The sequence below is a fragment of the Cyanistes caeruleus genome, chromosome 1 (genome assembly GCF_971803275.1).
Source record: "Cyanistes caeruleus chromosome 1, bCyaCae1.hap1.1, whole genome shotgun sequence".
Lineage (NCBI taxonomy): Eukaryota > Metazoa > Chordata > Aves > Passeriformes > Paridae > Cyanistes > Cyanistes caeruleus.
The window spans coordinates 86,087,036-86,099,956 of NC_141701.1; the positions used below are offsets into that span (position 1 = coordinate 86,087,036).

At 41.9% G+C, this 12,921-nt stretch overlaps 1 protein-coding gene and 1 long non-coding RNA gene across 3 annotated transcripts in view; one reads left to right on the plus strand and one right to left on the minus strand.

Annotated features, from left to right (window-relative positions):
• Nucleotides 1-1,020: 1,020 nt before the first annotated feature.
• Nucleotides 1,021-12,921, plus strand: part of CDYL (chromodomain Y like) — a 108,669-nt gene continuing 96,768 nt past the window's right edge. Inside the window, exon 1 of one of the 2 annotated variants that reach the window (XM_086900585.1) lies at nt 1,021-1,888. In XM_086900585.1, coding sequence (XP_086756711.1) covers nt 1,865-1,888 — 24 coding nt within the window. In that variant the 5' untranslated portion in view covers nt 1,021-1,864. The remainder of the gene's footprint in view (nt 1,889-12,921) is intronic. The other variant, XM_086900581.1, reaches the window with a different exon arrangement.
• Nucleotides 7,201-9,832, minus strand: LOC147655694 (uncharacterized). Its single transcript, XR_015290139.1, has 2 exons — nt 9,742-9,832; nt 7,201-7,523 (listed from the first exon to the last, which is right to left on the minus strand). It is a non-coding gene; the product is annotated as an uncharacterized LOC147655694 (long non-coding RNA).

Genomic DNA, 12,921 nt, shown 5'->3' on the forward strand with positions numbered 1-12,921 from the left:
TGGGCAGATTAATCAAGTCTGAGAAAGGAATCTCCAACTCCGTCTACATAAATCACCCAAAGCCCATAAATGGACCAGCGTTTACAGAATGAGTATCTGCTGGACAATGGTCCAAAAGTTGTCCACCAAAGTAGAGCATTTGGGAACATTTTTTCAGAAAGACCTTTGAAAGGCTTTGAAAAAAAAAAAAACAACCAAAAACTTTGGTCATAAATGAGTTGACTCAATGGCTTGGTTGATTACACAAACGTGACAAACTCTGCGTCAACCTGCGCTGTTCTATGGCAGAGCATGGCTCCCTGGTGTGGCATGGAATAGGAAACACTCCATGGAACAAACACTGCGGTACGAGAGAACACAGAGTTTAGCATTCCTGTCCTGACACTGGTTTTGTCCCACCCTTCAGCCCTTTTGAGATCAGAAACTATGCCTTGAAGAATTTTCTCTAGAAGAAGTAATGCCTTACATGTACCTTTGCATAATAAAGCCTTTCATTCATCAAGCTAATGGCTTGTTGCACAGCACCTCATGTGAGGCACCCCCAGATGACACACGAGGTGACAGGAACAGGTTGCGGGGTGTAACTAGCGATGGACTCATAAGCAAGTCAACAGTTGACTTTCTGTTGGCCCATCATCCCGCGGAGGCCTTGGCGGGGCCTTCCCGGCTTGGCAAACACGGTCAGCCGGGAGATGGAAGGCACATATCCGGTGTTGGCAGCCACCGTCGAGGGCCGCTTAGTTTCTTTTACGGCAAAGGCATCCAACCAAGGAAGTTTGGACGGGGAAGAAGCGCGTGCAGGCGCGTTATGTACGGCACCACCACAGGGCGATGGAGCGGGCGATGGTGGAGCCCGCGGGGGAGCGGAGCCCGGAGGGTCGCGGAGGGGCGGGCACGGGGGGCTGCGGCTGGGGCCGGGCGGGGGCTCGGGGGCGTGACGAGGGCCCTGCACGTGCGTGGGGCCCCGTGTCCTCCCACCACCGCCCGGCTCCGAACTCCGCGTCCGTCCCGCGGGCACGTCCCACACCCCCAAACCGCCCCCCCCGCTCTCGCCCTTCTCATCGCCCGCGGTTTCCCGGGCGCGGCCCCGGGCGCTCGCCCCCGCCGCCCCCCGCGCGCCGCCGGGCTCAGCTGAGCAGACAATGGGAGATCAAAGCCGGGATGGGGTGGGAGGAGGAGGAGAAGGAGGAGGAGGATGGTGCCGGGCGAAGGGGGGGGGGCGGCTGGTGCAGCCGGCGGGGCGGAGAGCGGTGGTTCGCGTGTGGCGCTGCCTCTCTGCGCTCGATTAGTGTTCCTGGGGAGGGAGCGAGCGAGTGTAGCCGGCGGCGGACGGAGGGGTGCGGGGGGGCGGGGGGGGGCGAGCACGCGTCTGAGTTCTGTGCGCGCGGGTGCGCGCGCCGCGTGCTCCCGCGCGCGCGCGCCCTCGGGTGCGTGCGCGCCGGGCTGTGCGAGGGCGAGCGGGGAGAGCGAGCGAGTTGCGCAGCTGCCGTGCGCGCACCCCCCCACCCGCCGCCGCCGCCGCCGCCGCCAGCAGCAGCAGCAGCAGCAGCAGCAGCAGCAGCAGGAGGGGCAGGAACAGGAGCACCTCACTGGCATTTAACGAGCGGAGCTGCTAGTTGCGCTGGAGAGAGACGCGCAGGGAGGAGGAGGAAGAAGAGGAGGAGGAGGAGGAGGAGAAGAAGGAGGAGGAGGAAGGGAAGAGGAGAAGGAGGAGGGGAAGAGGAGGAGGAGAAGAAGAAAAAGAAGAAGAAGAAGAAGAAGAAGACGACGAGGAGGGAGAAGAGGAGGAGGCCAAACGGACACCAACTGAAACAAAAGTATTTCCAAACCGGCACCCAACTCCACCTTGTGAGGCTCCCCCAGCATGGCTTCCGAGGAACTCTACGAGGTAAGAGCCCCCGAGCCCCGCCGGCCCTGCCCCCGGCCCCGCCGGCCACCTCACCCCACCCCACCGCACCCGAGAGCGTTTTTGTTGCTCCCCGGGAGCGCCGCCGGGCTTGTCACCCACACTTGCCGCGGCTGCTGCCCCTTCCCGCTGGGCCCAGCGCCTGCGTGTGTGCCCAGCCTGGCCCCCCGCCCCCCCTTCCCTCCCCAGTTTTGCTGGAGGAGGACGGAAATGTGACTGAACGGAGGAGACGGCAAAGTGTTACCGTGGCCTGCGCTCCCCCCCAGTCCTTTCCCCACGTTCACACAACACTTTGATTCCGGGAGGAGAAGGGGGGGTGCTGGATGGGGCGAGCAGCGCTGACAGCCCCGGCAGTGAGCACGTCGAAGTGCGAGCCCGGCGCTGTGCAAAAATGTGAGCAAAGCCGAGTTATTGCCTCTGTCCGGGCCGGGGGGGGGGCGGGAGGGGGGCAGAGGGGTTTTCCTCTTGGATTTGTGTCCATGCCAAAGTCCTGTGCCACCATCGTGTGCCTTGGCCGTGCAGCAGGCTGCGGCGGTGCAAAATATTAAAATTTAAACTCCTCGGCTCTTCGTGCTCCAACGATAGGGTTGAGGTTGCGAGAGAAGCCAAAAAGATTGAAAGTTAAGGCTCTGACACGCCATCCTTCACTCGTCACTCGGGAGGTGGTCAAAGCGTGTGCTGACGGGAGAGGAAGGTCTTGGGGTGAAGAAGGGAACAAGGTGACAGCCGAACTTTGAATTTCCTATCTTATGTGTGGCAATTTCACATCCTTGCCCTTAACTGAAAAGCATCATGGTTCTCTTGGATTGAACTTCCTTGTTTTTATTTTTACAAGAAGTCATCTCTGGGAGTGAAAAGCCATTGTTGTTTTGGAGCTGTTCTTGCCTTTTGGGTAGACAAGTGGCCTCCCAAAACCAAAAATGCTCTTATCTGGTAGTTAATATGCATCTAGACAGTGATCTATTAAAAATATATATATCCAGAGCCTGGAACTCTTAAGGTTAAAAGGAGGCAGATAGCCTTCAGGATACTTGACAGAAGATACAGCTGGTGCACATGTATCTCTCAATGGAGTTACATCTGTGATGCTATGGATGAACATACCCTGTAGAAGTCAGTGGAAGGTGTCCCGGGTGGGCTTGTATTTTAAGCAAATTGACTGTCAAGCAGAGGTGCTGAAATGATAGACTAGAAGGAAGACCGAAGGCCTGTATTCCAAAGACAGATAAATCATGGTTAATTGCTTTGGCAAGTTTCCCCATCCTCACAATGTGGCTTAAGTCAATCTTGAAGGGATCATCCCTAGAAGTAGGAGAGAGATTTAGGAACCACTCTGCATGTCAAGGGGTTGCCAAAAACTTGCTTTGACTTTGGAAAAAGTTCTGTTGGGCTTGTGGAGTTGGGCCTGCAGACTGTGCCGCGGCCAATACTTGCTCATTGCGTGTTGCTGCGTTTGACGGACAGTGAGGTATCAGTTTTGATGGGTGCAAAGGAATGACTAGAAAAATTCTGTTTGCTGGGCATTGGACTGAGGTTAAAAATGACCATTGTGCATGACTCTTCTTGGCTGTCTTGTGTTCGGAATGTTGGCTTGTTGGCGCAGTTGACTCGTAGGGCACAGTTGTCCTCTGGGCAGGTGGTGCTTAGTGGCCACTGCACAAATGCTGGTTTTGAAAAACACGCGAAGAGATACTTCTAAATTTTAAAAATCGGACACATTCTTTAATCGTGCAAGACCAAAGTTTATTTAAGATGCCAAAATCGTTAATGCTTTTGGACTCTCATGTGGTCAAGCTGCCTCTTTCTTTCTAAATGGTTCGTTTTTGACAAGTTTCATCTTATAATGGATTTTTTTAGCCATGTCTGAAAAATCATAAAACAAATTATTTAAATATAGTGAGCAATAATTTGGGAAGGACATAACTGCAAGTTGACCTGAAATGTTAATTATTAAGTAATTTAATCTGTTTTGTGAACTGCCTGTGTTATTGACTTTAGGTTTACTTCTGTTTCTTGGCTGTCTTATTTATAACTCATGCCATACAATATTGTTTGAATCTGGTGTTTGAAATCTGGTGCCATTTGTTATACTTCCATTTTTCCTTCTGGATCTTGATCTGGTGTCTTGATCAAAAAAATGTTGTGTAATCTATTTGCAATTGTTAGCTTAAGTATGAATGCCAACTATTTCTGCTGATATGTGTCATGGTTCTTCCAAAACACAAATGAAAAATCCTCTTATAAAAAAATGAAGGTAAGTTAGTTTTTCTTTCTTTAAAAAAACAAACATCTTAATGGATTCACTTGTTTGTGGGATTCTTTTTATTCTGGATGTCATCCCTGAAGAGAGGGAGCTGATATCTATGTAGGGCAGTGATTTGGAATTCAAAGATCAAGACCTTGAAATCTACTAATGGATTGGCAGTGTGACTGTGGGGGCTGGCTGTGTATCCTCAGTGTCATGACTACCCACTCTTTTTTTTTTTTTTTTTTTTTTTTTTTTTTTTTTTTTGTGACTGGGGTAGAAACATTGGAGAGACTCTTTTCTTCTAGATGGAAAATGAAAGGATCAATTATGTTGCCAGCCTCTGTGGATGAGGCAAAAAACATTTTCTGTTTGCAAGTTTGTTTCTTCAAGGGACAGGGTCTTTGTTAGTGAGGTGGACAGACATGGAGAAGCTGGTGAATAAGACAGGTAAAGCAAAACACAAGAAAAGATGCATTGGGTTTGTATTTCCCCAAGTTTGTTTCAACAGGCATTGGCATCTTATGGCACCTCTCTCTGTATGTGCCTGCTGCGATTTGTCAGTGTGGCTTTTGAAAAATCCTTTGTACAGCCTTTGCGCAAATGGTAGGGTTACCTTCTTCAGTGTGACAGCTTTCCTTTGGCTTACTGACCTGTTTCCCACCATCTGAAGCATTGTTGCTGGGAAGCATTACTTTTCTCATGATCTTTGCTGGAGTAATTAGAAGTAGACCTCATTTCCCAGGTCCTTTAGGAAGCAAAGTATGTTTGCACTCTCTGCAATCAAATCCCTTGACCTCCTTTGGCAAACTCTCGCAAGTGATGTCTGGGATTGAAGTCATCCCAAGTTGTGGTTGGCATGACAAGCTTGTTTGATGAAATGTGGAAGTGATTCCATACAAGTGCTCCGTGGGAGAACTGTGTGCTGGCTAGCAGGTCAGACGTACCAAGTTGCGGTCGGTAGACAACTACTAATCTGTGCCGTTTTTGGAAGACTCTCATAAAATTTAATAATTTGGTTTTATATTAGGTGAGGTAGAAATGCATTGACATTCTCTGCTGTTGGACATTGTATCTAGTCAAATTACTGAGTGTTTCTGCCTTTCCTTAGGGAACTAGTGGTACATCTGATACCCATAATATACATGGCCCGCTGGACCATTTGTGTAACTCTGGCTAGGCTTGGGCCACAATTGCTACTCGTATCAAAACATTTCTACTGGGTTTTAATGATAAGTAAGCAAAACATTTTGTGTGAACTTTGCTGGTGCACCTACAGCTTGGTGCCTTTTACCTTGGCATTGGTCATAAACCTAGTGTTTTAAGGTGTCTTAACCAATTTCCATTAAAATATTACACATTAACATATTGAAAGTCCTATACTTCAAGCTTATACATTTTTGTATGTTTTATAAAATGGAAAATATCTTTATTTTTTTTAGTTCTTCCAGTGCCTTACAAAAAACATACACATTTTATTCATATTGGTGTCTAGTATTATCAAGGTGATACTTCACTTCCAATGATGATTCAGTACTTTTGGTTTTATTTTTAGAACTAAAGCCTTTGACATTAAATTATACAGATACAGTGAAATTACTGAAAGAAATTTCAGGAGCAACTGGTTGAAGTTCTATGGCCTGGCATTAAGCTATGTGTCAGGTTTAATCACCTAATAAGTAGGCCCAAAGACACGTATTCCAAGAAAATTTAAGCTTTGTATATAGAGTAGTGGCCACACGTCAAAAAAAGTGATCCTGTGGGCTGTTCTTCATCTAGTGTGCTAGTTTTTTTAATGATAGACTGTAGAAAACTGATGGAGAAATGCTGTCATTTTGTTGAAAATTTGATACTGCATAGGAATTACTCACTTAAACCCAAAGTTTCTCTCACAGCCCTAGTAACACTGTAGCAATCGAATCTTCATCATGTTTTGTATGCATTTACTGGAAAGTTTAAACATTTGTTTTGGTTAAATTAACTGAAAGGGTAAATCCATTATCCATAGTGTACAGCTTGAAGTTGTAGTTTTTTACGGCTATTTGATGAAAAATTACTATTAACAACAAATTAAAATTGGCTGTTCAGGAAATAACTATTTTTTTTCCTCGTTGAAATGGGTTGTTTTCATTCAACCTGTGTTGCGGGAAGTCCAGATTGTCTTGGGATTTATCTTCTGCTGATTGTTTCAAATGTGCGGATTCCCAAGACCTTGTATTAAAGATCTTGTTCATAAGGAGGGTTTTACAGTCATTGAGGTGTAATGCCTAAGTTTTTATGAGTTTATTTTGACAACTGGTGGAAATGTTGCTGGTTGATTCAGGATAGGTAAAAGACTTAAATTTGCTTGACTGACCCTACCCAACGATGTAAGTCTAGGAATTTACATCAGACGTGTTTGTGTTGCTTCCACCCCTTAGGTGGTACACACCTGACTTAAAGCAGAGTTGAGGATTAGCTGTTCATCCTCCATGAATGACTTTCACTTCTTTAAACCAGAGCACGAATGCAAGAGCACCACAGGAATGGAGCCATCACATTTAGTGCAAGAAACCTGACTTTTCCATGTCCCTTGCGAAGTTGCTTTTCACCAGCTTGATTAGCCCCAGAACTCCGAACAAAATTGAGGACTAGTGCCCTGTGTTCTGGTGCTGCTGCAGGGGAAATGCCTAAGCTGCCTCTGGGGTTTTCTTCATTTTGCCCTGCCTTCCGTGGTGCCACTGGCCTGGCAAAGCTCATGGCTTCTCCGAGGGTGAGCTCAAACACATGCAAGTAAAGGAATGAAGCTCTGTCTGTGTCCCATGTGGAACGCAAATGGTTCACAGATATGGAGATGTCTTAGCAGATTTTATCCACAAAAATCCTTTGTATGTACATGTACAAAATCAGTAGAGTAAAAAAAAAAAGGTTTTATTTAATTTCGGTGTTAGTTATTTTGAATTGCTCATGTCCATCACAGAAAAAAATGGAAGGGAGAGAAAGTGGGAAAGAGATGCTTCATCCATAAAGCATGTGAAGCTCTGATAATTCTTAACCTTCAGAGTCTGTCTTTTACTGTGATTTAATTTCTTTATTTTTTTGGTCAATCAGAGATCTACTACTGCGGTGCCAGTCACGTTTAGAGTTACAGAACAATTACTTCCAACTTGCAAGACTGTACTATCACAGAAGGTTGCTTCTACTATGCTGATGTTCAGTACCTCTTGAATGAGGATAAATTATCAGACACAAAGAACCTAATGAGACATGCCACAGCCCCTTGTTCTTCAGGAAGGTTGGTGTAGCTGGAACAGCATCAGTGATTTTGTATCCCCTTTAGACCTCTCAGTAGGTGCAGCTTCATCTCTTCCTGACTGCCGCAGCATTTCTGATCTGTGCCAAAGCAGAAGAAAAAACCAAGTAACAGTTATGCTTTCTTCTTATTCAACCAGAATATGTGATAACTTGATGTGCAGATCGGTTGGATATAACAGATAAGCAGTCCTATAATGCCACTCTTATTCTTCTGTAATAAATTCCAAATCTGCTGTTACTGGGCAGTGTATTATTTTTGTGTATCTGTTGGAAGCACAAGCTCCACAAACTGTATTTGCGGGGTAAAAAGGGATCCATAAGTCTTTCCCTGTTCTCTTCTATGCCTTCGAGATTTTGAATGGCTGGATACCACATGGTAGATATTAGGGGTCAATAAATACAGGGTTGATTATTCTTTTAATCTTAGAATAAAATATTTGTCATTCACATATTAAACTTACCATGTGGTTTGTCTGACAGTATGCTGTTAGTCCAGAAAATATCTTAAAAGTTCAGTATTTTGTATTATCAATTGTCTTTTCCAGAGCTGTAGTATCTCTCTAAGAAGAGCTTTTATTTTTCTAATTTCTGATGAGCTTTTAATATTTACACACAAGAATTGTGTGCTCTTTGAAATTAATTTTTGAACTTCTCTCCATATTACTTAGAAGAAAATAAAACTGGCATGTTTCTGGCTCAATACACTATAAAGGCAAAAATATTTACATGTCCTGGGTTGATTTTCATAAACATCCTCTGAAGATTTACATGTGTCCCTTAATGGTGACCTATGGCAGATATTTTTCGAGGCATCTATTAATATGTAGGAATACATAGGATGGATGTGGATTAAAAACCATTTTGTAATAAGAGATTCACATTTTTAAGTTACTTTAAAGTCACTTTGGTAGGATTAATTGTAAAATAAAGCAAGTATTTTCTAAGTATCTTTTAACTGTAAATTAGTTGTATTGAATAGTGGAACTACTGTAACTCAGTTTTGTTGTGATTCTTTAGTGAGGCTTCACATTTTATTATCACAGTACATGCAATAAAAAGCTCTGATCAAATCTTTCTCCTTGGCCATGTTAAGTCTGAGGGTTTGTTTAATTTCTTTTGTGGAGAAAGATAAAGTATGTGTTTCAAGTGGCCTAACCACATTTGTGGTTGTGCTTCTCTGACTCTTCTTCCCCTACAGTTTCTTAAAGTTTATGTCTTTTAAGGAAATTAAGTGTTCTTTGCTTATTGTCCTACTAGGACATGAAAAATCAAAACTCTTGTTGTTTTTTTAATATCCTAGATTGAAAGAGAAAGAAGCTCTTCTCTTCTCTTCTCTTCTCTTCTCTTCTCTTCTCTTCTCTTCTCTTCTCTTCTCTTCTCTTCTCTTCTCTTCTCTTCGTTTAAGTGACTTTGTAATTTTCAGTTTGCAGACACATTTAAATACTTCTCTAAGCATCTCTACTTCCTGTAAAATACTGGATTATGGAAATTTGCTTGATTTAGGGAAAAGAAAAAATTTGGCTTTACTTTGAAGATGCCACAGTTTATAGAAAGTTGTGGGAAGTATATTGTTACGTATTTATCACAGAAAAATGTTACATATACATTTTAGAAATACGTATGTAGAGGAACCATTGAGGTACATTCTTAGGAGTGTTGAAATGGATATATGTCAACTTCAAAATACTTTCAAGACTATAATGTGTTGAACGTTGTATTCAGTGGATATTCAGAAGTCTGTAGTTTATGAAGTTTCTTCCATTGCATGCAGTTCTTCAATGAAGCATCATCAGGATACTGATAACATTTTTGTTACCAATAACTAGACGTATGAAGGGTACAAAACAATTCAAAGAAAATTTGTGAGAGTTGACGACTATAGTTTGGCTAGTTGCTAAATCATGCTCATTTGTTGTGTTTTGATTTCAGCACCTGATTTTCCCCAGTTATGGATGTCTAAAACACAGCTTGTGATAGCACAGTGTGACAATTCCATTTTACTTTAGGGGCAAGATCATTTACAAAGTTAAAACCAACAGGCCTGGGATTGCATCTGTGAGAAATAATGGGAATGCAGAGCTATACATACTGACACAAAAGATCCATCCAGTTCAGCACCCTGATTCCTATCACAGGTCCATAATGTAGAGCAAAAAAATGGGAAATGTGTCACAGCAGTAGTCATTGGGAGCTTTCATGGCTAACTTTGTTGGGACAAGTCAGATTTCAGCCTTGGTTATAAAATACTGGCAGCATAACCTGAGCTGCCCAGATGTTCAGAGCCCATGTTCATTACCTGCGCTCATCTGCCAGGGGGTTGTGGCTGCAGGCCACAAATACATTGTTGTTCCTGAATTCTCTGTTAACTTCAACTCAGATTTTCCAAGAAGGGGTTGTTAGTGCATGTAATCAAACAAAACTAACTCTCTGTAAAGCCTCAAGTCATCAGCAGTGTATGCTCTAGATATCTGCGGAGTCTTCAGCACAGACTTGGTGTGCTTAAGTGTATTGTGATATCATAGGTGGGGAGACAAAGAATCCACGACTCGTGCTCCAGGTGTTCATGAAACAAAAAAACCTTGTTTATTACTCAGAACTCACTTAAATACTCCATTCAAATTTCCCAGGCTAGACCGCCATTGGCTGATACTTCTCTCCCTGCCCAGCATCCTGGCCAGTGGTGTGCAGAGGTTCAGACATAAATTAGGCTAGCCAAACTAGATTTGTGTTATGGCTAGACCAGATCCATGTTATGTCTAGATTTACTTTGTCCAGTCCAAACCAGCTGCACTGTAACACTACTGCAACACTTAAGCACTGTATCCCAAAATCAGGTCTAGCTGGAAGCTTTGTGAGTACACTCAGCCTAGAAAATTTGGAGAGAAGAATGTGCCCACGAAATAAGACAAATTGTAATAGCACTTGAAATAATAACTCTAGGAATTAATCTCATTATTTGAAGTTGCTACTGTTTTGTAAATATAAACCATAGTAGATTGTACTGAAGTATAATATATAAAATTAGGGAAACTGATGGAAAACTTCTCTGAAAACAGGAAAAAACTGTTTTTTCCTCTTCTGTAGGCTTTTTGCCATATAGTTACTTTTATAACATAACTCTTAGGTGGCCAGTCATGTTTTCAAGACTAGCACGTTTTTTCTCACTTGTGTAGGTCACAGATAAGGACCAAACTTGATCTTGGATTAGCAGTACTTTCTAAGAACAAAGAAACATGAAGTCAGAGCAATGATGTTTACGTCAGACAGAATCTTGAGCTTTTGCTTTTAGTGTATTTTTCTGTAGAATTAGTTTGTAAATATAGTTTTGCTAAATAGATATATTCAAGGCAACTTCTCAGTTGAATGAGCATTTCCAGCAAAACAATTTCTAATGTTTCCTGAAAATGATGCTTTGACCGCAGCTTTCTACCCTCTTTTGCAGCTGAAGAAGTAACTAACTAGATGTCCAAGCATTCCCAAGTGTAACAGAAGATTTAAAGGAGTGCAGTTTTAGAGCAAGTCAATAAATTTTCACTTGTGTTATAGCGAAGTCAGAAGATTCAAAAAGAAAATTTAAACTGTCAGTGCACATCAGTTTTTTTTGTAATATACGTATTTAGAGAAGGTTAAAGCCCAGCTTTGGAATTTGTTCTCATCTTTGTCTGGTTCTTAAGCTTGCTGTTATGTGGTTTGGGTTTTGATTTGATTGTACAAAAGGGAATGTGTTGAGTGGAAGGAAAAAAGGACACTTGATGTTTATTCAGTTTTCATCTGAAAAAGCTTCCAGAAGACAATATAATACAGAAGTCTAGGACAAGTTTATCATTATATGACTTTTGCATGACTGGCATTGGCTTCCAGAGAATTAACATGGGAATGAGCTGTATTTTTACCCAGGTCATCAAGGAATGATCAATGACAACAAAGAATTTTTTTCCACATGCTGAAGGCAAGTAAGTTAGTTAGCTTCCTATTTCAAAAGATGCATCAGTTTCACATTCTATTTCACTCCTGTTCGAGGCATGTCTCTTCTATCAGGGCAGCTCCTTAATTGATTTGTTTTTCCTCTCTCCCACATTGTACTCATCAGCTCTCCTGAGGCTTGTGCTTATTTATTTAAACTACCCAAGAATAAAATATTAGGTTCTGAATGAGAAGATGGAAATCACTGTATTTGAGGATGCTTCTTTGAGATGTAACATTGTAGGACTGTTAAAATACGGAAGCTGGAACATCAAGCAAGTGTGGATTTCACAGCTTAGGTCCATGACTACAGAAACTCAGTGGGTATAGTGATTGTGGGGATTGTGACTTCACAAAACTTTAAAACTGTATTTAAAATAAGGGATCTTGTTAATTTTTTCATCAGCAGGGTACATGTCACAGGTGTATGGAAACTACCATGCTTCTCTATTTTCTTAATAATGAAGATTTAATAACACGGTTGCTTGTCTTTCATTGGATTTTTGTTTTAAATGCTTATTGAGGAGAATCATTAAAACACCTTATCTTTAAAACCAATTCTTTAAAAGGATTGATTTAGATTTTAAGTTCAGTTTTGTCCTGAAACTGGTATGATGCATAAAAAGTATAGTGAATAAGATGGTGTTTTGGGGGTTATCTGTGCATGCCACAAAACATGGATTTAGTGGGGAGATAGAATGAGTACTGGGACGTGATATGGTTTCTGTCCCCATGAATGTTAGGTTTTGAGCCACTTATAGTGACAGATCAAACTTTGCTGTTGTTCATTTGTGTCTATACCCATATTATTTTCCTACATTTATCTGGATAAAATCACTTGCTGTTCTCTGTTCTTCGTACCTTCAGATACTTATGAAAAGAAAGCAATGATGGACAGCTATCAGTTAAGTTATACTTAGAGTGTGAAATGTATTTTTTCAGTACAAGTGAACATCTTAGTTAAACATAATACTGATATTGGTCATATTGAAATGTGAAGCTCTTTATTGGTGTGTGTTATTTGAATATATTCAGTATTAATTGAATTGTTAACTCTTAAGTTCCTTGTTTAAGTAATTACAAACTAATTTATTCTAAAAAATTCAATCCTTCACACCTGAGCACATATATATATACATATATATCTCTCTAATCAAAACTAAGAAATGTAACTAAACTGTTTCCTTGCATGCACACAAAGTAATTTCATTATGGCATTCTTACCGACAAGCAAAAATAATGGGAATTAATGAGAGTCATCATTCTAGCCTATATACCTCAGTATATGTGTTTGTAATTTCTATTAGTAAAATAATGCTTTAATTGGCCCTTTATTTTTTCTTATATGTGCTTCTTTATATTTATGAAGCTTGAACTAAGTGTGTGACTAAAGGTGATTAATTTGGGGAAAGGGATTTCATATCTCTACATGCTAAATAAAAACTTAAAGTATACTGAGACAGTAAATTATGAGAAGGGAAAGAAGAAAATAGTCCTTGACTACAGAACCAGT